Below are 25,543 nucleotides of genomic sequence, written 5' to 3' on the forward strand. Positions count from 1 at the left end.
ATTTATAAAAAACTGAAGCACAAACTAATTTAATAACATTTTAAACTTCGAGTATGTTTTGATAATCACTCTGAATCTGATCTCTAACAAAATTCCTTTATAAAAATGCAATTATTTCAGCTTTTTGCCCAAAACTCGGCAGTTTTGAAGAAACTGACACATATTACACTGCAAAAATGACTTTCTTACTTAGTATTTTTGTCTTGTTTTCAGTAGAAATATCTAAAAATTCATAAATTAAGATGTATTTTCTTGATGAGCAAAATGACCTAAGTAAATAAGTCTAGTTTTAAGACAAATAATATCTGCCAATGGGGTGAGAAAAAAAATTGTGAAATAAAATTTAAACATTTAACTTAAACACTTAATTCAAGTAAAATTTTCTCACCCCATTGGCAGATATTTTTGCTTGTTTTAAGCACAAATTTACTTAAATTGTATATTTTTTGTCTAAAAACTAGTATAATTTTCTTAGGTGATTTTGCTCATCAAGAAAATACATCTTAATTTAAGAATATTTAGATATTTCTACTGAAAACAAGACAAAAATACTAAGTAAGAAAGTCAGATTTTGCAGTGTATATAGGACATTTTTTCTTGAATTTACTTAATATAAGAAAAATTCAGCAAAAAATGTCTTATTCCATTGGCAGATTTATTTGCTTGTTTTAAGCACAAATTCGCTTAAATTTGATATGTTTTGTCTAAAAACTAGACTTATTTTCTTGGGTCATTTCCTCATCAAGAAAATACATTTTTATTTAAGAATTTTTAGATATTTCTACTGAAAACAAGACAAAAATACTAAGTACACTGCAAAAAATGATTTTCAAGAAAAAAAATCTTACTATTTTTGTCTTGTTTTCAGTAAAAATATCTAAACATTCTTAAATTAAGATGCTTTTTCTAGATGAACAAAACGACACAAGAAAATAAATCAAGTTTTTAGACCAAAAATATCAAATTTAAGTGATTTTGTGCTTAAAACAAGCAAAAAAAAATCTGCCAATGGGGTAAGCAAATAAAATCTTGAAAATTTTTCTTAAACTAAATTTAAGAAAAATTCACCATTGGCAAATTGTTTTGCTTGTTTTAAAATCACTTAAATTTGATATTTTTGGTCTAAAAACTAGACTTATTTTTTTTTGGGAGGTTTTGCTCATCAAGAAAATGAATCTTAATTTAAGATTTTTTATATTTTTCCTGAAAACAAAACAAAATTACTAAGAATTTTTTTTTTTATCATTTTTTGCAGTGTAAGAAAGTAATTTTTTGCAGTGTGCTTTAAATTTTAATAGATTTGATTGGCTGTGGTTTATCGTTCATCAGCTGGATCCTTTTGATTTTGTTCCTTGTATGTTTATCGTTATCATTGCGGTGCTAACACTGCTATTCTCTTTAATACGACTTTTTATGTATTTTAATAGTTATAATCAATATAACACGTGAACGGTTGAAACCCTTTGTCTGTTTTGTAATAATACAGAGTTTCTTACCATAGAGAAACTGGGAGCACTGGGCGTAGCCTTCCTCCATCTCCTCGCATTTATCGGCCGCCGTCTGCATGTCGCTGTATGTCATGGCGTAGACGGCCGCTCCGGATTCAACTAAGAACTTACAGACCTGCACATTATTACAAGAGGCGGCACAATGGAGGGGAGTCCTGAAAAACAAAGCGATGTTACATTGTGTCGTATTACATTTAAGGGGGCAAGTTAGTTTGCATGCATATATCTTTACCATCCATCGCTATCTGCAGCATTCACATTCACTCCAAACTGCACCAGGAACTTCACGATTTCCGTGTGTCCAGCGCAAACGGCATTATGCAGAGCGGTGATGCCCTCATCATTGGGCAAACTGGGGTCATCCACCTAAAAACGACACACCTGAAGTTCTTACACCAATAATACATGCATGCTGCTACGTTGCTATCTACCCACCACCACTCCGTCTCTTCATTGTCTTCTCTTCGTAGGACTGTCAGACAGTCTCCCTCTTTAAAGGACAACTCATCTGGATTTTCAGCGTCGTAGTCCCACAAGGCATAAACAACACCCCTGTTCATTATGCCCATCTTCTCCTGTACACCTGTGAAAGACCATTCTTAATTAAATAAAAGCACAAACACATTTCTTTTCTCTACAATTGAACAAACGCTTCTTAAAGTAAGCAAGTAAAATAGTGGTTGACCGATATGGGATATTTACCAATATTATTTTGTTGCACACCAGAGTGTTATTGTGTGTAACACAAAATAACGTCATGTTAAAAAGTGAATAATGTTTGGTCATTTTACTGTCTGTCAGACTTTGTACATCTGAGTGTCTTTATATTACAAACAACAAATTCAAGTTTAGCCAATTGAAAAGATTTATCGACTGATGCCAATAAAAATATCAGCCACTGCAATATATCGGCCAATCACTGGAAGAACTACGGTTAAAAGATGGCGGTGTCTCATATGACCTTGTTATTTGTACACGCTGTGACTATACAAATCACAACATATAAATAGGAAAATGTTGGCTTCATTTTGTCCAGAGGTGGACTCTACTATATTTAGTATTTAAGTTACAGAGTGTTTGTCTTGGGAAAATTTTTACTTTACTTTACTAAATGCTTTGGAATGTATGTTTTCCAAACAAAAAAACCCAAATAAAATACAAATACTTGAAAATGTACTTTTATGTATTAAGTAAAAATGTGCTAAGCTAGGCTAGCGGTGGGGGCGTCAGACAGAGTTATGGGACGCATGGATATGAAAAAGGTATGTATGGACTTATCTAACTTTGGGGGATACAGTGATTTAGCTAAAGTCCCAAAAAGTCGGAGTGATCCTTTAAACCTGTCATTTATCTTGCTCGCATTTAAACAAAAGCAGAAAGACCATTCCCTCAGAAAATCAGGACAGAAGCGGTCAAAAGTGGACAAAAAAGACGGATTAAAACACCAGGTGTAAACGTGAATGTGTCTCTCTTGTCCACTTTTGATCTGACCAAAATGCATCTTAACTCTTTCCCCGCCATTGACGAGTTATCTCGACAATTAAGAGAAAACATTTCCCTGCCAATGACGCTTTCCTGACAAGTTTTTACAGTAATCTATAATTCTGCTATTATCCACTAGATGGCACTGTTAACCAATTTATAAAAAACTGAAGCACAAACTAATTTAATAACATTTTAAACTTCGAGTATGTTTTGATAATCACTCTGAATCTGATCTCTAACAAAATTCCTTTATAAAAATGCAATTATTTCAGCTTTTTGCCCAAAACTCGGCAGTTTTGAAGAAACTGACACATATTACACTGCAAAAATGACTTTCTTACTTAGTATTTTTGTCTTGTTTTCAGTAGAAATATCTAAAAATTCATAAATTAAGATGTATTTTCTTGATGAGCAAAATGACCTAAGTAAATAAGTCTAGTTTTAAGACAAATAATATCTGCCAATGGGGTGAGAAAAAAAATTGTGAAATAAAATTTAAACATTTAACTTAAACACTTAATTCAAGTAAAATTTTCTCACCCCATTGGCAGATATTTTTGCTTGTTTTAAGCACAAATTTACTTAAATTGTATATTTTTTGTCTAAAAACTAGTATAATTTTCTTAGGTGATTTTGCTCATCAAGAAAATACATCTTAATTTAAGAATATTTAGATATTTCTACTGAAAACAAGACAAAAATACTAAGTAAGAAAGTCAGATTTTGCAGTGTATATAGGACATTTTTTCTTGAATTTACTTAATATAAGAAAAATTCAGCAAAAAATGTCTTATTCCATTGGCAGATTTATTTGCTTGTTTTAAGCACAAATTCGCTTAAATTTGATATGTTTTGTCTAAAAACTAGACTTATTTTCTTGGGTCATTTCCTCATCAAGAAAATACATTTTTATTTAAGAATTTTTAGATATTTCTACTGAAAACAAGACAAAAATACTAAGTACACTGCAAAAAATGATTTTCAAGAAAAAAAATCTTACTATTTTTGTCTTGTTTTCAGTAAAAATATCTAAACATTCTTAAATTAAGATGCTTTTTCTAGATGAACAAAACGACACAAGAAAATAAATCAAGTTTTTAGACCAAAAATATCAAATTTAAGTGATTTTGTGCTTAAAACAAGCAAAAAAAAATCTGCCAATGGGGTAAGCAAATAAAATCTTGAAAATTTTTCTTAAACTAAATTTAAGAAAAATTCACCATTGGCAAATTGTTTTGCTTGTTTTAAAATCACTTAAATTTGATATTTTTGGTCTAAAAACTAGACTTATTTTTTTTTGGGAGGTTTTGCTCATCAAGAAAATGAATCTTAATTTAAGATTTTTTATATTTTTCCTGAAAACAAAACAAAATTACTAAGAATTTTTTTTTTTATCATTTTTTGCAGTGTAAGAAAGTAATTTTTTGCAGTGTGCTTTAAATTTTAATAGATTTGATTGGCTGTGGTTTATCGTTCATCAGCTGGATCCTTTTGATTTTGTTCCTTGTATGTTTATCGTTATCATTGCGGTGCTAACACTGCTATTCTCTTTAATACGACTTTTTATGTATTTTAATAGTTATAATCAATATAACACGTGAACGGTTGAAACCCTTTGTCTGTTTTGTAATAATACAGAGTTTCTTACCATAGAGAAACTGGGAGCACTGGGCGTAGCCTTCCTCCATCTCCTCGCATTTATCGGCCGCCGTCTGCATGTCGCTGTATGTCATGGCGTAGACGGCCGCTCCGGATTCAACTAAGAACTTACAGACCTGCACATTATTACAAGAGGCGGCACAATGGAGGGGAGTCCTGAAAAACAAAGCGATGTTACATTGTGTCGTATTACATTTAAGGGGGCAAGTTAGTTTGCATGCATATATCTTTACCATCCATCGCTATCTGCAGCATTCACATTCACTCCAAACTGCACCAGGAACTTCACGATTTCCGTGTGTCCAGCGCAAACGGCATTATGCAGAGCGGTGATGCCCTCATCATTGGGCAAACTGGGGTCATCCACCTAAAAACGACACACCTGAAGTTCTTACACCAATAATACATGCATGCTGCTACGTTGCTATCTACCAGACATCTCAGCCACGATTCCCCACCTCGTATATGATTCTTTGGACCAGGTCGTATTCGCCCTCGAGGGAGGAGTCCAACAGGAGGGCCAGCGGGTTGAAGCGCACACGCATCCCGTGGTTGATGCGCTCCGAGCCTGTCTTGCGCAGGTTTGTCCTTTTGCCCTGAGAAATGATGAAAGGTCTATCACAACATTTTGGAAATACAAGAGTAACACCAAATGGCAAAGGAAGCTTGAACCATTCTTTCATTTCACATATAAAGCCCATTGAGGGTCACTTCTGCTCCATTTAAATGTTTCATGAGATCTGCGTGCAGCACCCAGAATTTTAGTGTGACTGGTTGCTAAGCAACAGCCTAGAATGGATCTGATGTGGATCCCGTCCCGCTTTCTTTGGCTCTACCGGCCTTGATTTATGTGTCCAAAAATGTGTGAAAGCACTGCACTGTTAATAAACTGTATCTGATTGGTTAAAGAAGACTTTAGCATTTAATCTATTAGTTCTACCTACCGGTGGAAGCGTGACCTGTCCTGTGATTTCTGGAGCCTTCATATCGACACTTTCCTCCCCTGATCCCTCTTGCTCTGTTGTGTTGGGATAAGGAGGTGGAGGGTACGGTGGGTACTCCTCAATATAGGGCTCTGGTGCTGGAGGACCATAGACTTCCTGTTCTTCTTTTGGAGGTGGTGGAGGCAACGGTCCAGTGTTAGAGATGCCGCCATCATCCGGGATGGGAGATCGAGGGGGAAGGGGCGGAGGGTTCAGATCTTCATCCTCTACCTCGCTTTCCAGTATCGTTGTGTCACAGGGTCCCTCCAGGGGTCTGGTGCCCTCTTCAGATGTCTGCCTGGTACCATCCTCGGCTTGCAAGAAGCCAGATGGGGTGATGGCGGTGGTCTCCATGGCGGCCAGTGTGGTCTTCTGGTAGAGGAGCTTTTGGATGTTGGGTCCGCTCGGACCTTCGGGTTCAGTTATAGAACTGCGCTTTTTGAGGGGCCTGGGCGCGTGGTGCAGCTTCTTACGCAGGGCCTCCAAATCGGCGTCGCTCTGGAGCCGATGGGAATTTGAGAGGAAGGGGAGGAGTTTGGTTGGGCTGAGGGGACGAGGAGCGCGTTCGGTCTCTTGGCCCTCACCGGAAGAGACCGCAGGGGCCACCTGGTCCACCTGATCACCATCGATTTGACTGCAGTCCTGAGGATGAGACTGCTGCCCCCCGCTGGATGGGATGACTGGTTTACCGTACACTGCAAGATGGATAACGATCAGTAAACGGTTTTATTAATAATCTGTATTAGGCTATAATTGAGATGGTGGTACTCACGTCGAGGTTGCGATCGGGTGAGCGTGCTTTGCCCTTGGTAACCTTTCCCAAGAGTGCTCTGTTGCGTGTACATTGAATAAATTGAGCTAGCGGCTACCGTCTGGGGCTTGTGAAGAGTGGTGGGGTTGGATGTCTCTTTCCCGGTCTCTGACGTGAAAGGTCGTACCGTTGCGGCGGGTAACGTGTCTGGTTTGGGAGGAAGTGGTGTGGGTAAGGTGTGGTTATGGGATGGAAGGGGCATGGGTGGTTTTTGATTGGCTGGCCTGGCTTTGCCAGGAAATGTGCCTGTGCTGTAGGGAGGTTTGCTGAAGGTGGACTGGCCTGGTAGAGCGGGTTTGGGCTTGTTAGGAACAGGTGGAGGAACCTTACCAAAGGTTTTGTCGGCAGACTAGAGAAATAGAGAAGACAACAATCCAGATATTACACACATCTCAAGAAAAGAAGTGCATTATATGAACTCATGGATCAAATAACCGTTTGGTATGTGTATCTAGTAAGTTGCTTCGGTTCTGATGGTGGGGTTATTTTAAAGGCGGGGTGTATGATTTTTGAAAAACACTTCGGAAAGGGGAGTCGGGTAGCCTGGTTAGCCAGACCTACATCAAGATGTAAGGTCTGGCAACTCTTCACACAAACGGCTCAATGCAAGGGGCGGGATATAAGGTTGTCCCTCAAAATGCCTCTGCACGCAATAGGATAGCGCTATGACCAATCAGAGCAACGAAGAAGGTGACGTAGTTACCGTAACCAGTCGGTAAAACTCCAAACACATCTTTCTTGCTTAAAAAGGACTTCAGTAGGGTTATTTGCTCTTCTCTCAAAGAAAAACATAAGTCTAAAGTCGCGGCCAAAGCCGCTTCAAAAGAAAGCTGTTCGCCAGCAGCAGCAGCCATTCTTTGTTTTCAAGTAGGAACCGTTGCAGCTCTGTCGTCATCATGTTAAGCCCGCCCCACAGACGCTACACACGATGTGATTGGCCTGACCAAATTTTGGTTTTTGGAGCTGTTAAGTGTATTGTGAGTGCCTAGACTAAACCCTGGCAGCAAATATATTTTGCGGCCGCTAGGGTGCGTCTAGATTTCTAGGCTAGGAGTCGGGCCGAATACCAAAACAAACTTTAGTAGCAAATCAGCAGTAAGGGGCGTGTCTACTAACCAACATCGTTGCCTGGGTTGTGTATGTGTGGGGGGTCTATTAAAAGAAGGTCTGGATTCTATTGGGGTAGGGGTGTGTTTGTTTTGTTTATTTGATTTCAAATATCAACATTGGCTTTTAGAGATCATGCACCCTGCCTTAGACAAAAATGTGTGCTTAAAAAATGTAGTAAGAACATTTTTCTTGAATTAAGTGTTTAAGAAAAAGTTCAAGATTTTTTTTCTTACCCCATTGGCAGATTTTTAGCTTGTTTCAAGCACAAATTCACTTAAATTGTATATTTTTTGTCTAAAAACTAGACTTATTTTCTTGCATTAGTGGTGTGTCTATTTTATATCTTTGTAAATTGTTCAAGGGTTAGATGATTGAAAATAAATTTTCTGTAATCCTTAACCCATCATCATTTCATTCCAGACCTGTATGATTTTCTTTTTTCAGAAATAAAAAATATTTTGTCCATGCAATGAAAGTGAATGGTGCCTGAGACTTTCGGTCTTCAACATTGTCTAACATCTCCTCACGTGTTTCACAGAAATAAAAGTCCCACACCGCAAAAAATGACTTTCTTACTTAGCATTTTTCTCTTGAATTCAGTACAAATATCTGAAAATTCTGACCTAAGAAAATAAGTCTAGTTTTTAGACAAAAAATACAATTTAAGTCAATTTGTGCTTAAAACAAGCAAAAATATCTGCCAATGGGGTGAGAAAAAAAATCTAAAAATAGGTTTACTTTTTTCCTAAAAGCTTAATTCAAGAAAAAATTATTTTCTTTTTCCATGAAAAAATCGTTTGTCCATGCAATGAAAGTGAATGGTGCCTGAGACTTTCGGTCTTCAACATTATGTCTAACATCTCCTCACGTGTTTCACAGAAATAAAACTCTCACACCGCAAAAAATGACTTTTTTACTTAGCATTTTTCTCTTGTATTCAGTACAAATATAAAAAAATTCTTAAATAAAGATTTTTTTATGAGCAAAATGACCTAAGAAAATAAGTCTAGTTTTCAGACAAAAAAATATAAAATTTAAGTTAATTAAAACAAGCAAAAATATCTGCCAATGGGGTGAGAAAAAAATAAAAAAATTAGTTTTACTTTTTTCTTAAAAGCTTAATAAAAAAAAAATTCTCACCCCATTGTCAGATATTTTTGCTTGTTTTAAGCACAAATTCACTTAAATTGTATATTTTTCGTCTAAAAACTAAACTTATTTTTTGAATAAGTGGTGTGTCTATTTTATATTTGTAAATTGTTCAAGGGTTAGATGAATGAAAATTAAATTTCTGTAATCATTAACCCATCATCATTTCATTCCAGACCTGTATGATTTTCTTTTTTCCATGAAAAAATCGTTTGTCCCTCCAATGAAAGTGAATGGTGCCTGAGACTTTCGGTCTTCAAAATTATGTCTAACATCTCTTCACGTGTTTCACAGGGGGGAAAAAATTACTTTCTTAATTAGCATTTTTCTCTTGTATTCAGTCCATGATTTGATGAGCAAAATGAGCTAAGAAAATAAGTTTAGTTTTTAGACAAAATATACAAAATTTAAGTGAATTTGTGCTTAAAACAAGAAAAAAATATCTGCCAATGGGGTGAGAAAAAAAATCTAAAAATAAGTTTACTTTTTTCCTAAAAGCTTAATTCAAGAAAAAAATATTTTCTTTTTCCATGAAAAAATCTTTGTCCATGCAATGAAAGTGAATGGTGCCTGAGACTTTCAGTCTTCAACATTATGTCAAACATTTCCTCACGTGTTTCACAAAAAAAATGACTTTCTTACTTGGCATTTTTCTCTTGTATTCAGTACACACTATAGCTCATAATGAAGTGAATTTGTGCTTAAAACAAGCAAAAATATCTGCCAAAGGGGTGAGAAAAAAGTTTACTTTTTTCTCAAAAGCTTAATTCAAGAAAAAAATTCTCACCCCATTGGCAGATATTTTTGCTTGTTTTAAGCACAGATTAACTTAAATTGTATATTTTTTGTCTAAAAACTAGACTTTTTTTCTAAGCTCATTTTGCTCATCAAGAACATTTATCTTGATTTAAGAATTTTTAGATATTTGTACTGAAAACAACACCAAAATACTAAGTAAGAAAGTCTTTTTTTGCAGTGCAACAACATGATTTTAAATGAAATTCCCTTTAAGTGACAAGTCTAAATGCAATACCTGTGCGTCCCTCAAGAGGTCCTCGCTGCTCTGGTTCTTTCGTAAGGGCAAAGGCTGCGGTCTCAAATCTGCCTCAGGATCTACGATGAATTTAATGAAAAGATAGTTAGTTAAAACATAGCTCGACCGTGGGGTTTAAAGGTTAATCCATGTTACCTTTCTCATGAAATGTGTGGCTGGTCATACGAGGGAGGGTGGAGGAGTGGCCATGGGCACTGCAGTTGGTTTCTGAGCAGGAGTAAAAGTCTGAAACCTTGGAGATTTTACCCGTCATGATACCAGCACCTGGCACATGGTAAAAAGACAGATGAATCAGATTAACACTGGCACAATGTAATAAATGCAAACATAAACGATGGTTGGTATGACAGGGTGTGGATGACTATCCGTATCCGTTCGCAAACTTAAGGCCGAAAAGATAATAAATATATATACGCACCTGTGGTTGGTTTGGGGAGCGTTTTGGGCAGAGTAGCTGTGACGTCGGGGTAAGCGGGTTTCACCAGGATCTCCTGCCTGGGTGGAACTGGAGGAGCCGGGGTGGTTTGGATATAAGGCCCAACAGCAGCAACCCTAGACGGGCCAGTGGGCTGGGAAATCTGACCTTCAGTGGGCAGCTGCAAATACAGGACCGAATGAGATGAATCGTTGCATTACGTGCATCTGAAACTAAACTACCAATAGAAAAAAGTGAGAAAGTAGCTCACGGGCAAGTTTTCTTTCTGTTGGAGAGCAGCTTTCTTCTTCCACAGCCGGTCTCTCAGTTCGGCTACTCTTTTGTCCATGGCAGCCATCTCCAGGTTCCTCTTGTTTAGATTCTCTCTCTGCTGCTGGAGTTTGGCACTTTGCTCCTGGTTCAACTTATTCCTCAGCTGAAGGGAGAAGAAAAATGGCAGAACAAAAGAAGCACTGTTGAATTTTTTGTGCAAGAAACTTTTTCAGTTCTAAACTCTATGCTTTCTGTAAAAAAATCTTTTTTATATAATATTTCCAATTAAATATTGCATATTTAGCATCCATATTCTTGCTAAGAAATTTTTAAAAACCTCATTGAGAGAGATGGGAGACACACAGCGACAACATTGCAGGTGGCATGCAGCTTTAAAGGAACAGTATGTAAGAAATGTATAACAATTAATCATAAAATGGCCCTGATATGTCACTAGACATTAAGAAATCATTTTCATTTCAAATACTTATATCACTGACAACAGCAGTCCAGCCAGGATATTGTCATTTAAAAAGTGGAGTTGCAGCCCTCAACTGATGTTTATGTTGTCATTTTGTGTATTGGCCACTAGTTGGGTGATTGCAGTACCAGTTTTAGCCACAAGTTTTGTTATTGCAATACCAGTTTTAGCCACAATCCTACATACTGTTCCTTTAAAGGTACAGCAGTTGCAACTTCATGCGTTGCCAAACCGAAATGTGGATCTGTCAACATCGCGTCACAATCAGCCAATCTGATCGCCTTACGCAAATAACCTAGTGCGAGCCAGCCAATCACGTTTATGCAAGACCGGAGCATGTGTGGCGGCCACTGTGATTGGCTGTTGGCCACGCTTCAGACAAGCCTTCCGCCGAGCGATAACGTTTTTGAATGTACCGTAAGGGGGTGTGTACACCAAAATGTTTACGCCTGCGGCCAGCATATGTTTCGATTGTTTCCAATGGAAGTGCTGCGCTTTTAAAAAACGGCAGCAGCTGGCAGATGTCTTGCCATTTTTACGTGGCACAGTGTCCCGAGTTGAAAAACGTCACTTGCATTCAGCCGTCCAATTACAGTGGAGGAGGCCCGGAACAACAACCAGTCAACTAGTCAAATCTTTTATTACAAGATTAACATTTGACAAAACGTATAAATTAAGTAAACTTAAAAATATAACAAAAAATTTAGATCGAATCCCATTTAACTCTTTCCCCGCCATTGACGAGTTAAAGGTGCTCCAAGCGAATTCACACGTTTTAGACCATAAAACATTTTTCGTTACATACAGCAAACATCTCTTTACTATCTGCTTGCTGCCTGACCGCTGATCAAACTGTAAAAAAACGCGATCTCTGTAGACAGCCCAGGCTGCACAAACTGCAATAAAAACACAGTGGCCAAACCTACCACCACGAAACATAACAAAGTGTTCCAGCCAATAAACGACAAGAAGGATTTGGGGGTGGGGGTTAGGCGCATTCATGAAGGGAGGGGGAGGAGTTAGCTACGCTCCGTTTGATTGAAAACAGTTCAAACATCAACAAAGTGACGTCACACAGATTCGCTTAGAATTTCTGGGAATCCGCAATATTGCTATTATCCACCAGGTATTATTCCGCAACTTATACAACCCGAAAGCCACGCCTCACGTAAAAAGTAAAAACTCTGTGTATGTTTTGAGGATCGCTCTGAATCTGATCTCTATCAAAATGCCTTCACAAAAATGGAATTATCCCAGCTAAAGAGTAACCTTAAAGAAAACTAAATCAAATGCATACCTGAAGTTCTTTGTACATTCTCTCAAGTTCTCCCGTTGAGCTCGGTCCTGCTTCGAGAGCGACGTCCATTTTGCCGCCACGTAACATCTCAAGCTGTCGACTCAACTCATCCACCCTGCTGACGGCTACCACCAGCTCCCTCTGTTTCTGCTGGAACAGGCCGTTCATCTGCTCGATCTCCTCCACTGCAGAGAACCAGAGAGAAAAATGAGCCGTATCCTTCTCTTAATTGTGTTCTGTTAGCGTGATCGTTTGTTGTTGTCCCTCTTGAGTAATTTATTCGCTAATGGAGCTTTGATATAATGAAAACGACACAAAAAGACACTTTTCCATTAGTCGGCAAATGGGCCACAACAAATTATGTCTTCGTAAAACATTTTCCATTACAAAACTTCTAGACTTCAAATGGTCTACCTTGATATAGATCTTAAAGGGCACATTGAATACGCTTTAATACTTTATATTTGCCTTCTACTACTAAAATCCGTTACTAAAAACAAATTCAATATTTTAATTTCTTAAAAAAAAGCAATTATGTTCTGTGTGTAGTGCATTCTGGGTCGATGACGTGTAATGGTCGTTTATTATAGGGTGACCATATGTGCCATTTCCTCGGATACGTCCTGGCCAGGATTCAGGTGCGTCCTTCACAAGTCGCATTTGCGACCGCATACGTCACCGATTATAGTTAAAAACTTTATAAAGTAAGATTTATTTCTCTTAAGACATACATTCATTGTAGTTTTATTCTTATCTTGAAATGTAACAGTTGCTTTTCTGAAATATTAAACCTCGATGACGTATGCGGTCGAAAATGCGACTTCCAGAGGACACGCCTGAAATCCTGGCCGAGGAAAATGCATGTATGGTCACCCTAGTTTATTATCATTTGTTTAAAGTTTCAAACTTTAATTTCTGACCTAGTTTACTGTTGCTGATGCGTTTCTGCTCCACTTGTCCTTTAAGAGCTCGAACCCTGCGCAGTTTGGCCTCCTGGTTCTCCGCATTCTCCCGCAGAAGCTGTAGTTTCTCCTGTTCAGACGTCAGCTGTTGTTGTCTCTGGTCCTGAAGCTTAAGGAAACGCAGTCGCTGCTCCTGTGAGGAGACGTCAGGTCAACATTTCATTGAAACTCAATTCCAGACATCATTAAGCCTGATGAAGCTCTTCAATTCGAAGCGTTTCAAATGCGCCTGCTGTTTTAGTGCCCATTAGCCCCAAATTCTTAATGTTTGTTAACTTTAAGACCATCTGCATTCTCAGATTGACAAAATAAACACGTTTAACATTATCATAACATCACTGACAACATTCAATGAATGCGTTTTATAGACATTAAGAAGACTGTGTTGCTTTAAAGGTACACTTTGTAGATTGTAGCGGCATCTAGTGGTGAGGTTGCGAATTGCAACCAACAGATCAGTCCACCGCTCACCCCTCCCTTTCGAAACACTTAGAGAAGCTACGGTAGCCGCCACAGGACAAACACGTCATGTCAACATAGTGACGAAATGCATCAGTTTGTTCGTTTTAAGGCTACTGTAGAAACATGGCGGCGCAAAATGGCAACTACCTGCGGTGCATGTAGATAAAAACAGGCCATTCTAAGATAATAAAAACATAATGGTTCATTATGTAAAGTCTTTATACATAGCTATGCATATTATAATGCAATAGATCCCCTCTCGAATTTACACATTGCACCTTTAATACAATGTTCACCTTTGACGCCAGAAGCTGTTGTTGGGCATTTATCTGCTGCTGTTGCCTTGCCGCCATCTCTTGTAGCTCACTAAGGGTGATGTCCATACGAGGAGGTACCATCTACAAATTTAAAACAAGACTTTAATTGGCGAACATCCGTGCTTCCTTTCTGCCAGTCTTGAACGGTCTTGACTTTTATTTGCGCAAGTAAGTTTGTACTTACTCCATTCTCCATGTGTCTATCCATCTTTCCCTTCACGACATTTCTTTTGACAGGAGGCTCCGGAGCCTGCTGACCCCCTGGAGATAAAAAAAACAATAGATAAAGGCATGCCAGGAGTGTCATGATAACAAAATGGATGACAAACCAAACAAACTTGCATTGAGGAAGGGACCTAAGCCGTAACCAAAATGACCTAGGGATGGGCTTTTAGGACTTTGGCCAGTAAGCCACCAACCATGACACCCTATCAACACCATAGCAAATGAAGTGTAACATGCATATGGGTGATTATATAATAGCAATTTGGTTTCCAAAGTAATTATTTTTTAACAAAATTGTTACTTTTTCAAATAATTATATTTTTATGAATTTATTGTAATAATTTGGTACTCATTGTCGTGGATCACAATATGTTACAGGCCATACAATTTTTTTTTATTATTAAAATATGTCTTATATAGCTGAAAATCATGATTTCCAGGTGTCAATCCTCTTACTGTCTAATTTTAAGGTAAACATTTTAGCCAAAAATGTATCCTGTAAACAAACCACCCATGAAATCCAAGCACAAATGGGGTTTGCCTGAAAAACAGAGAGTGACCTGAGACTGAAGTGAACCTTATTATGTAATGACCGAGCAAAACAACCAGTACTCAATTATTATGCATGTGCCCATGCCAGAGTCCCACTTGCATAACACCCACTTTGGCACCACCAGCACTAGCTATTTATATAGGTTACTGGATAAACCAGTTTAAGAGCAAAGCCATGGCCTGCAAATGACCTTGGTCACAGCCTGATACCGTGAAGGTCCAAATCAGAGCTTGCAGTTTACACAAACACAAGGTTTACCTCAACTCTGTGTGAAAACAAACCACAAGCACAAACATTACAACTCAAGCTGGGTGTAATTGACAATAATTACGGTCGACAGAAAAATAAAGCTGTTTGTGAGGATAAGCCACGCACGCAGGGGCGACACAGCCAGCACTGTTGTGTAACAAACGCTCTTTGTCCGGCAAAGAGGGCCAAAGTCACTCGGTGAAATATGAAACCGCACACACGGTTTCACGTGACTGGGAGGTTTAAACCTCCCGGGGGACAAGGCAGGATTCACTTTAAACACGTTGCGTAAACAAATAAGGAGAGATTGTGATGTAGAGTATTCTTGTGTCTTTATGACTCACAAAACAATCAATAAATGAAAAATTCTTATTTTTATTACAATTCTTAAAGGGACACTCCACTTTTTTTGAAAATATGCTCATCTTCCAGCTCCCAAAGTGTTAAATATTAGATTTTTACCGTTTTGGAATCCATTCAGTTGATTTCCGGGTCTGGCGGTACCACTTTTAGCATAGCTTAGCATAATCCATTGAATCTGATTAGACCATTAGCATCGCTTTAAAAGAGTTTCGATATTTTACCCATTTAAACCATGTCTCTTCTGTAGTTACATCGTGTACTAAAACAGACAGAAAATTTAAAGTTGTGATTTTCTAGGCAGATATGGTTAGGAACTATACTCTCATTCTGGTGTAATAATCAAGGACTTTGCTGCCGTAACATTTGCTGCCGTAACATAGTCCCCTTCTGTAACTTTATCATTGCGCCTGCTGTAGCCACGTTACGGCAGCAAAGTCCTTGATTATAACGCCAGAATGAGAGTATAGTTCTTAGTCATATCTGCCTAGAAAATTGCAACTTTTAATTTTCCGTCGGTCTTAGTATGTAACTACAGAAGAGTCAAGTTTTAAATAGGAAAAATTATCTAAAATCTTTGGTTATTTTATTTGCGTGATGCAAAGTGCACGTGTTTTAGGCTTTTTCTTTTTAAATATTTAAGCAAAGAAAACACGAAACAGATTTCATTGTGCTACATACATAATAATTACACACAGGACACAGACATATATTATGCAAACACAAACTTTTGTATATGATTAATCGCGATTAATAATTTGCCAGCATTAGTATTTTCCTAAATCTCTCTATAAAAAGGGCTTTAGAGACAGCAATGACATTAAGTGGATAGGAAATGGGACACTTTCATGGCTTTATATTTTTTTAAAACCTAATTATCTATCAGCTATCCGCAGCTCAATACTGTTCTCTCCAAAACACTTAAACATACTTAAAAACAAAGGTATCTAGCTTAGTAGGGCATTCACACCCGCATTCATGCAAGTTGAAACCTTAAATGAAACATATACGAGTATCCTTGTGAGTTATGAAGGAGCTATAGTATGAAATAAAATATCCTCTAGGTAGGTGTGCAGATGTAAAGGAAGATATTGATCAGTTTTGACGTTTTTAAAGCCTCTCACCCTAAGGCACTGTCTATACAACACACCGGCCTGCGGTAAATTATTAATACCCACAACACAGTCGTAACCATGTCAAATTTACTACCTCTCTATTCACTCTCCCATAAAGGGAAATGACATTCATGCTTGTTCGCATCACACCACGACCGCCAAAGGGGAAAGGATGCAATCGAATCCGCCTATGATGTGGCATGAGAAAATCTAACCATACACCAAGCCAAAAAAAAAACAACCCATTGAGTTCAATGACTCAATTCTGTTTCATTTTTCATTTTAGTAAATCTTTTTTAGCACATACACCAGATATTGGATAAACTGTCCGAACAAACCGATCAGATTTCATCTGTAGCAATGTTCTAGTAAGGATATCAAGTGCCAAAAATTGAAACCAAATCAGATGGGTGTACATGAACAAAGTCAAACATACAGATTTTGGTGACTATGTCTTATAGTTTTCTCTTAATCTGACCTGTATCGTGGCTGGGTGCTCTGTTATGACGCAGGAAGAATCGCACCTCCGCCCTCTGCTGACCCCAGCGCTGCAGCAACTCCATAATTCGCTCGCTGTCACCAATCACACGCTCTGTGAAGGAAGGGACCAATTAGAAACGACGAATGCAAATTAGTTCTACTGTAGAGTGATGTATCGCTGCATCGTTATGTGACTGTCGCATAGACGCATGCAGCTACAAAACCACTCTTGGGTGCATTTGTAACTTTCTTAAAGGAATGGTTCACCCAAATATGAAAATACTCTCATTAATACTCACCTTCATACCATCCCAGTTGTATACGACCTTTACTTAGTTGAAAACAAATGAATAACTTTATATTAAAATGCTATTATATTATCTTTAGTGCTGGGCAAAGATTAATCTCGATTAATCGCATACAAAATAAAAGAGATTTTTGGCATAATATAGGAGTATGTGCTGTGTGTAATTATTATTATTTATATATATATACACACACACACACATATATATATATATATATACATATACACACACATTCATGTATGTATTTAAGAAACATTTACAGGTGTTTATATATTTATTTATATTTATATATATTCTATATTATATATACATTTAAAAAAATTTAATATAAATAAAACATAATAATTACACACAGTACACACACATATTATGCAAAAAAAGTACTTTTTTGTATGCGATTAATCGCGATTAATCTATGCCCAGCACTACTTTATATATGCCTTACCATGGCATAGCTTTAAAAAGCAGTTCATATAATCAAATTAAAGTAATCAAAATAATTTTAGTGGGTTAATATCTTCCGAAGCTAAATGAGAGGCGTGTAAGAGAAAATGTGTAATATACAAAGCTTGTTAAGCAATCAATATAGATACAGCACAATATGACCGCACATCAATAAGATTGAATATCATTGTCTCGTAATGAAACACGCATATGACAACAAATCATATACACTGTAAAAAATTCCTACTTTTTTACGTTTAATTAAATTGAATTTACAATTAATTTCACTTTTCTTGACTAGTGAAGAGTTGCTATACATAAAAAAATAAAGTTGAATCAGTTCAAGTTATTTTAACTTTATTTTTTATAATTTAATAGCAACTCCTAGATACGAAACTTGAAATGCACACTTTTACACTGATTAAACTTATAAATTTAAGTACAGCAAGGAACTTTACGGTGTAGTTGGGATGGCATGAGGGCTTCCATTTTAATTTTTGGGTGAATTATTCAAATAATTTCATTCTAAGGGGAAATCCTAAGGTTGTAAATAGACATGTAAAAGAGTTTCTGGATAATTTTGTACTTAATAATAGGATTGTGCCGATAGACACTAGTATCATTTTTTAGAATTTTTTTTTGGAAATTTTAGAGCACGTGGCCTTTAACGATGCATTAAACGCGCTATTCGCACGTAGTTGGACGCTTGAAAATTTGAGTTTACTCACTTCATTTGCACATGAAATTCTAGTCATTCGAGACATTCACGCAGAAATTCACATCATGGGAGGGGCTTCTGCGACTCTGCTGAGACTCCACTCGCTTCCTATAATCCATTCATTACTACAGCAAGGTCCTGATTGGTTAACGTGGCGCGGAAATCCGCCGAAGTTCAGATTCGAAACGTACCTACTGCACCGCCGGATGCCTAATTGCGTCTTTGCATTGACTTGACATGTAAATCACTCGCACGCCACCTCTACCGGGTTTGGTGTGAACCTTGCATAATGACGTGCTGTCATCAGTTTTAAGAAGGTTGCGGTCATGACGGTGTTGCTCTTCTTTTTTTGTACACCAATCAAGTGACTTGTCATAATAAGTAATAAATGAACAAACAAATGAATAAGTAAACTACAGCCCCGCCCCCAACACTATCATGTATCGGCAATCTCACAGGCTGACGATAGGACGATCTCAAAATGGGGCATATCGCCCAACACTACTTAATAATGCCACAAATCCTCTATGTAGATATCACAATTTTACATTTTTTTCAATGCATTCTTTGGCACCTTTAAAGCTGAAGCCATATCATTTGATAACATTTCAGAATTTACTTGCTCAAAAATAGTATTTAAGACCCAGTACTTGTAACAGTGAGCCAAGAACTGAACAAATAGCACATACCAGAACCTCTCCACATTTCGGCCAAATAGCAGTCCACCTCCCCCGGCTCTTTACACATGTCCACCACATCTCTGCACAGTGTCTCCGGTGTGATGGGAAGCTCGGTGAAGTGCTGGTCACTGTTGCTGAGGTATACGGTGAGGAACATCTGGGCCAATAAAAAAAGGATGCAGGAGGCAGGGTTACAATGCGCTTTTGCTCATTTTAAAGCGATAGTTCACTCATATTGTTCAAATACATTAACAACTTAAACACCAAATTTTCATTCTTATTAGACTTAAATGTTATTAAAATGTTCTGAACCAATCACAGTGCTGCAAAAACATTGAAGACCCTGATACATCACCCCTGTCCTTTATATTAGTAAGTGTGAAGGTGAAAGATAAGTTCATTGTGAATGCTCTCCGGCGTCTATACCTTTCCGTTTATAGATCTGTAACTATACACCAGATGCCTATATAATCTTATAATACAGCTGTACGTGTTGGGCAGGCTAAGAAGGATGACTGACCACATAACACATTGCTGTATTTCTGCCTTGGCACTTTAACTGCAGCCGGCACAGATGGTTGTCACATCAAGAGGGTTCTTATCCAGAAATAAAACACGGGCATGGGGTAATTAGTCAGAAAGCGCAGAGCCAATTGATTTGTAATTCTGAGGTGAACAGCAGTTGTAGAGGTTCCGAGGAGAAAAATTATGTTGCTGTCAAAGCGTGTTAAATCATTTCAGGAATACTATACATCTATATTAATTTATAATAAAACCCAGAGGCAAACTGTTATTTGTTGTGCCGTTTTTTATGACTTTGCACCACTCGGTTTGCTTTTCCACTGCAGTTTAGTACCGCTACAAAGTGGTGGTGGTTGGGGGGGGGGGGTTATAGACTTTTCATTACAGTTGTGCCACCTCTACTGCCAAGACATCATCTTAAACACGATGCAAAGAAACGCACAACATCGGAGTTAAAAATGATATTCGGAAGCATAGATGACGACATCACTTAAGGGTGTAGTGTGTAATTTTTAGAAGTATATAATGACATAAATGCAATCTAATATACTTAATTATATTATCACGGGTGTATAAATACTAGAGCCCGACCGATATATCGGCAGGCCGCTATTATCAGCCGTAATTAGGCATTTTCCAAACTATCGGTATCAGCATTCATAATGGTCGATAAATGAATTTAAAAAAAACGAACGAACGAAACAGCCTTCGACCATGTCATGAGTGTTGCCGTTGTATAGTTTGTCCACCAGAGGGCACTCTACAACCTCCCTGTTGGCAACACTTGTGTATAACGCGTCACACATCCTGCAACCTGCTAATCCAGCCAGAGTTGGGCAGAGAGAACAACGGTTAAGTGAGTTCATGGTGAGTTGTTCACGAGACAATAAAAGAAACAAGTTTCTTTTTAAAATGCATGATCATATCATATAAAACTCATAAATACCTACAAATAACTAATGTTAGGGAAATCTGTTAATGTTTTGTTGCGCGTTTCGAAAAAAAAAAAAAAAAAATTATATATAATTATATAATTATATAGATAGTACAGCGCTATCTTTATGTTTTCATTGATAAAACTAAAGTGACTGCTCTCCGCGTCTTTCATTAGTTTCATTTTGCGAGCGTGAAAAAGTTGCGCAAGCTTATTTCATTAATTGCTCTGAAAAAACTCTTACAAAAACACGTTTCCACAGACCATCCCCTCTAAAGTAATCCGGACAGAAGCAGTCAAAAGAGGCGGATTAAAACACTAAGTGTAAACGTAAATGTGTCTCTCATTTGAATGAAAATCTAGGTACGGTATACTGTCCATGTCCAGAAAGGTAATAAAACATCATCAAAGTAGTCCATGTGACATCAGTGGGTCAGTTAGAATATGTTGAAGCATTGAAAATACATTTTGATCCAAAAAGAAAAAAAATTACGACTTTATCCAGCATTGTCTTTTGTTCCGCGTCTGTTGTAAAGCGCAGACGCAAGACTAAAGTCACGTGACTGCAGTGACGCGAATGACGTGTTATCTGGTGCGCCCCAGCTGTTTTTTGTGCGCCTGGGCTTCATTTACAGTAAGAGGGAGACGCACGCTGTAAGTTTAAAAAAAACATCACAAACATGTCTGAGAATAACACCTCATCCACGTGTTTAGTCTTAAGTCTCACGCATGGGATTCACAACAGACACGGAAGAAAAGACAATGCTGAATAAAGTCGTAATTTTTGTTATTTTTGGACCAAAAGGTATTTTCGATTCTTCACCAAATTCTAACTGACCTACTGATGTCACATGGACTACTTTGATGATGTTTTTATTACCTTTCTGAACATGGACAGTATACCATACATAGATTTTCAATGAAGGGTCAGCAAGCTCTCAGACTAAATATAAAACATCTTAAACTGTGTTCTGAAAATGAACGGAGGTCTTACGAGTTTGGAACGACATGATGGTGAGTCATTAATGACATTATTTTCATTTTTGGGTGAACTATCCCTTTAAGAGTCTGATAAAAAATACTAATTAACAACAAATCATGCTATATGCACCTATAGAGGATTTTGCTCCTTTTACTCTTCGTATGTAAATTCACAATAACGTATGAATGCAAATTAAACTTTTTAAAAGCATGGATAAATAAGAGGACATCATCTTTTCTGATAAAGAACAAGCATTTTATTGAAGGACAAATGTGTGTACGCATTTATTTTCAGACCATCGGCAGCAAAGTTATTATCACTGCTGATAGAGTGCAAAAACTCTCAGCAGTTCTCTATTACGATGTGTGTGTGTGTGTGTGTGTGTGTGTGTGTGTGTGTGTGTGTGTGTGTGTGTGTGTGTGTGTGTGTGTGTGTGTGTGCTTGCTTGCTTGTCTTGGCAAGGGATACCGAGGTACTAGTTTCAAACCAGATGGGTTGAAGCAAAACTCTCTTCCACCTTAACCTTTGTAATACACAGGAAGAGGAAACAGGAACAACCACATGCATAAGACCAAACAATATGCCATTTTTAGAAATGTGCCTCAAACAACATACAAATTAGGGTAAGCTCTACTGCAGACCAACTACATTTTGTCAACCAAAATGGCATTGATACAAGTCATACGCCACCATTAAGAGATCTGGATTACATCCATGACGGTGTTCTGTTGCAGTTCTGGATGTGTTCCAGGTATTTTGCCACCTGGATGTCATGACCTGCGTTCCACCACTTGAATATTAAAAACCTGACTAATCGGATTTCTGTCTGGATCTCTCGGGCTGACCGGTTAAAGCTTGGATAAACTGCCCTTTGAGAAGGCTGACAACCTCGTAAAATACGTATGGAGAATATTGCCTCATACCCACATGGAAATCTCAGACCTCTTTTTATGGTTTTTCCTTCATGAATCTTGATTTCAGCGTAATTCTAGACAAAACACATCTAGTGATGCTTACGTATTTTTTCCTCTCATAAAACATAATTTTTTTTAAGCAAGTCCAATACTCGTCTTGTATTCTATAGACATCCATTCTTGCATTTAAACCAAATCACAATCAAATGCTTTTCTCATTGCAATGAATCGTAGCATTTCTGAGATCTAATGCAGTTATTTTTCTCATTTTAGCATTAGTCCTCTGTTTTTTCTTGCTGTTAACAATTTAAGCTGCTTGGTAAAAGATTGGGAATGTTGGGAATCAGCGATTGGTACCAGGGGACTCAAAACCCTAGAGAGATCACAGCTGTTTGTCTGTTACAGAAAAGCCCTCGTGCCAGGCCGGGATTCAACAGTTGATCCCTAAAGTAATATTTCTGAGAAATCCTGGTGACATGATCCTATCCTAGGGAATGAGTCGGAGCTTTAGGATTACAGTAACACTGTATAGCACTATTTTGTAACAGGACACTGTTTACGTTGCCACAAGCAACCACAGGTGATGTAACGAATTTGAATAGTCAAACATAGCGCTGTGTACATCAGCTGAGAGGTACTGCCCTTCTCATTTGAATATACTTATACTGAAAACACAACATATCCTAGTGATGAGTCATGCTTGTACGTTTAGCATGGTCATTTCCTCTTTTATCCTGTATGACCTTTTCTGTACTCGCAACATATTTCTGATTTAGTTTTATGTGTTACATACACATTTTTACTGTAATTTACACCATGTAGGCCGGTTCATTACAGCCAGTTCCTCTCGCAATGTAAACTCAAAGACGAGTTGCATTTCATTGTTCAAATGAGTAAACATTAAACAAAAGGTGACTAAGCCGTGGTCAAAAGCTCATTTGCAGTTAAGTGCAGAGCTATGACGTAACATTAAGAGAATAAACATACCCATTTATGCCATACTTGGCCCAAGCCATGAAACCAAAATGCTAAATTATATTTACAAAATGCATTTACAAAACATTTCCATAATTATATGGTTAAAGAGTTTTCCGGTTGGTAAATGCAGAACACAGTAGATGCATTGTTCAACCTTTCCTGTTCAAGTCCCCGTAAACAGGAAGTCGCAATCGACTTTGCTTCCGTATTGTGACGTATTTCCGAGTCAAAAGTAATTTTGTGTTGATTGTAAACTGATTGAATATAGAAAAGTGAACGTTTCGAAAGGGAACTGAAAATTGGGGGGCGGAGTTAATGAATGCAGTCTCGCTGATGTCATCAGAGAAGGATTGCCACAAGAGGGCGGGAGTACATTATCAGATGTTAATTAAAGTTTATGTGGGCACATGAATTTAAAAAAAAATAATGAAACACACGGATAAATTATTTATAATGAACACTACAATATTTCATAAAAAAATAAGAATATTCAGTTTTGATTTCAAGGGGACTTTAACACTGCATATTCTACTACAACATCCAACACTAAGTTTACATTCAGACTCTCTGTAATGGTTTTTATTAACTGAAGGGATTCATTACATTGAAAGGACTATTGGAGCTTGTGCAAATGTGAGGGGAATTCCCACTGGACCGGGTAGATTGAAAAACAGCCGACCACAAAGTAAAAGAAAACTCACTATTGCAAAAGGAGGTGTAATCTAACACATGCTGAGGGCATCAATTATTTAGTCTTATCAGTACAAGAGCATCTGTCAATACAAGCTCTAATCGGACAACACTGAGAGCTTTGAACCGTTTATTTAACATGATCTCGATTGCAATGGCAATTTATAACTATTTAACATTTTAGCTAATTGGTGGCTAATTCGTATGAAGCCATATGTTTTGTTACTGTAAAATCTGATATTGCACAGTGATGGTGGACCTTCATACTTGCTTTTTGTGATAAAGTTGATGCCAAGTTTGTCACAACATGTATTTAGCCCATCATGTGTGCGGCTAGTCATGCCAAAATAGTTTTTTTGCGCGCCATGTTAACTTATGTGCATCACGGGTGAGCCTGCTGCAGACGCATTGAAGGGGTTTATGATAAAAGAGACGTTCACATTTGCCAGATACTTGTTTAATCTCATGTGTAATCAAAGTTTACTGTTAAATTATTATCTTCCAAGTATTTTGTGATTGTAACTGTACGTTCACACAGTGCCGACTTGAACTTCCAAAGTTACCGGAAGTCATTCATTTACAATGCAAGCTGGCTTCTCTCCGCGGCAAGGAGCGTCAAATTTATCGGCGTCGTGTTTTGAGCGACCAGAGTATCAATTAGAAAGTTGAAAGAAGCTCAACTTTATGGTAATGAGCTATGACGCGGTTCAGCGGCAAGCAGCGGCAAAACGTCAGCAACCAATAGGAATATAGCCTAGACTTTCTTCGCTGGCTGATTTCGAAGAAACATTTGATGTAAACTTTCATACCTACCAAAACATTTGTTACGAGAAAACAGACTTCAGAGCGGCCAAAGCGTCAACAAGCTTTCCCGTACTTTTTGACAAACGTCCTTGCCCAGGCGGTGGCGGTGTGAACGTACAGTAAGCGTCTCTTTTATCATAAACCCTTTTGACGCATTTGCGACACGTATTTTGACAAGACAAGCAATGTGCATGACACTTCAAAGACATATTTTGACTTCCCGCCCCACGAAGATTGGGAAGCACTGAAAGGAAAATTCTTGTCCGAAGCGGAATTAAATGAAAAACTCAGCCAAAGGCCGAATACTGAACAATTTTTTTATTTTCCTAATTATTTTGACAATTTTCTCCAATTCACCTTTTCACTTGTTCAGCCGAACCCGAAAATTAGTTTTTTGCTACCTTTGGCCAAATAATTACGAATGCCGAACAAGAAGTCACCGGCCACCACTGCTGATAATCGTACATTTTTTACGATTCACATTGTAACACATAAAATAGTTCAGGTTCCTGTGTGATCAGGATTCAGCTTGACAATTAATTCAGCTTGTCGTTATTTTTTGAAAAAGTTGTTTCTTGGTGCTTGTGCAAGTCACAGCAAAGAAGCCACAGTTTAAGCAGG

General features: G+C 37.7%; 1 protein-coding gene across 2 annotated transcripts in view; it reads right to left on the bottom strand.

Annotated features, from left to right (window-relative positions):
• The window catches only part of tp53bp2b (tumor protein p53 binding protein, 2b), a 32,736-nt gene that overhangs the window by 3,975 nt on the left and 3,218 nt on the right, over positions 1-25,543 (bottom strand). Inside the window, exons 2-19 of one of the 2 annotated variants that reach the window (XR_010529322.1) lie at positions 19,108-19,255; positions 16,947-17,060; positions 14,151-14,227; positions 13,946-14,047; positions 13,146-13,320; positions 12,226-12,410; positions 10,446-10,610; positions 10,178-10,355; positions 9,895-10,023; positions 9,739-9,818; positions 6,408-6,795; positions 5,597-6,330; positions 5,111-5,248; positions 4,886-5,019; positions 4,642-4,808; positions 1,944-2,091; positions 1,741-1,874; positions 1,523-1,663 (exon numbers count right to left, since the gene is read on the bottom strand). Coding sequence is in view for 1 of the 2 variants with exons in the window: in XM_065259678.2 (XP_065115750.1) it covers positions 4,642-4,808; positions 4,886-5,019; positions 5,111-5,248; positions 5,597-6,330; positions 6,408-6,795; positions 9,739-9,818; positions 9,895-10,023; positions 10,178-10,355; positions 10,446-10,610; positions 12,226-12,410; positions 13,146-13,320; positions 13,946-14,047; positions 14,151-14,227; positions 16,947-17,060; positions 19,108-19,255 (2,914 nt within the window). In the remaining variant the exon portion in view is untranslated. Of the gene's footprint in view, positions 1-1,522; positions 1,664-1,740; positions 1,875-1,943; positions 2,092-4,641; positions 4,809-4,885; positions 5,020-5,110; positions 5,249-5,596; positions 6,331-6,407; positions 6,796-9,738; positions 9,819-9,894; positions 10,024-10,177; positions 10,356-10,445; positions 10,611-12,225; positions 12,411-13,145; positions 13,321-13,945; positions 14,048-14,150; positions 14,228-16,946; positions 17,061-19,107; positions 19,256-25,543 lie in introns of those variants that run through there. The other variant, XM_065259678.2, reaches the window with a different exon arrangement.

Source organism: Paramisgurnus dabryanus, chromosome 24 (assembly GCF_030506205.2).
Source record: "Paramisgurnus dabryanus chromosome 24, PD_genome_1.1, whole genome shotgun sequence".
Lineage (NCBI taxonomy): Eukaryota > Metazoa > Chordata > Actinopteri > Cypriniformes > Cobitidae > Paramisgurnus > Paramisgurnus dabryanus.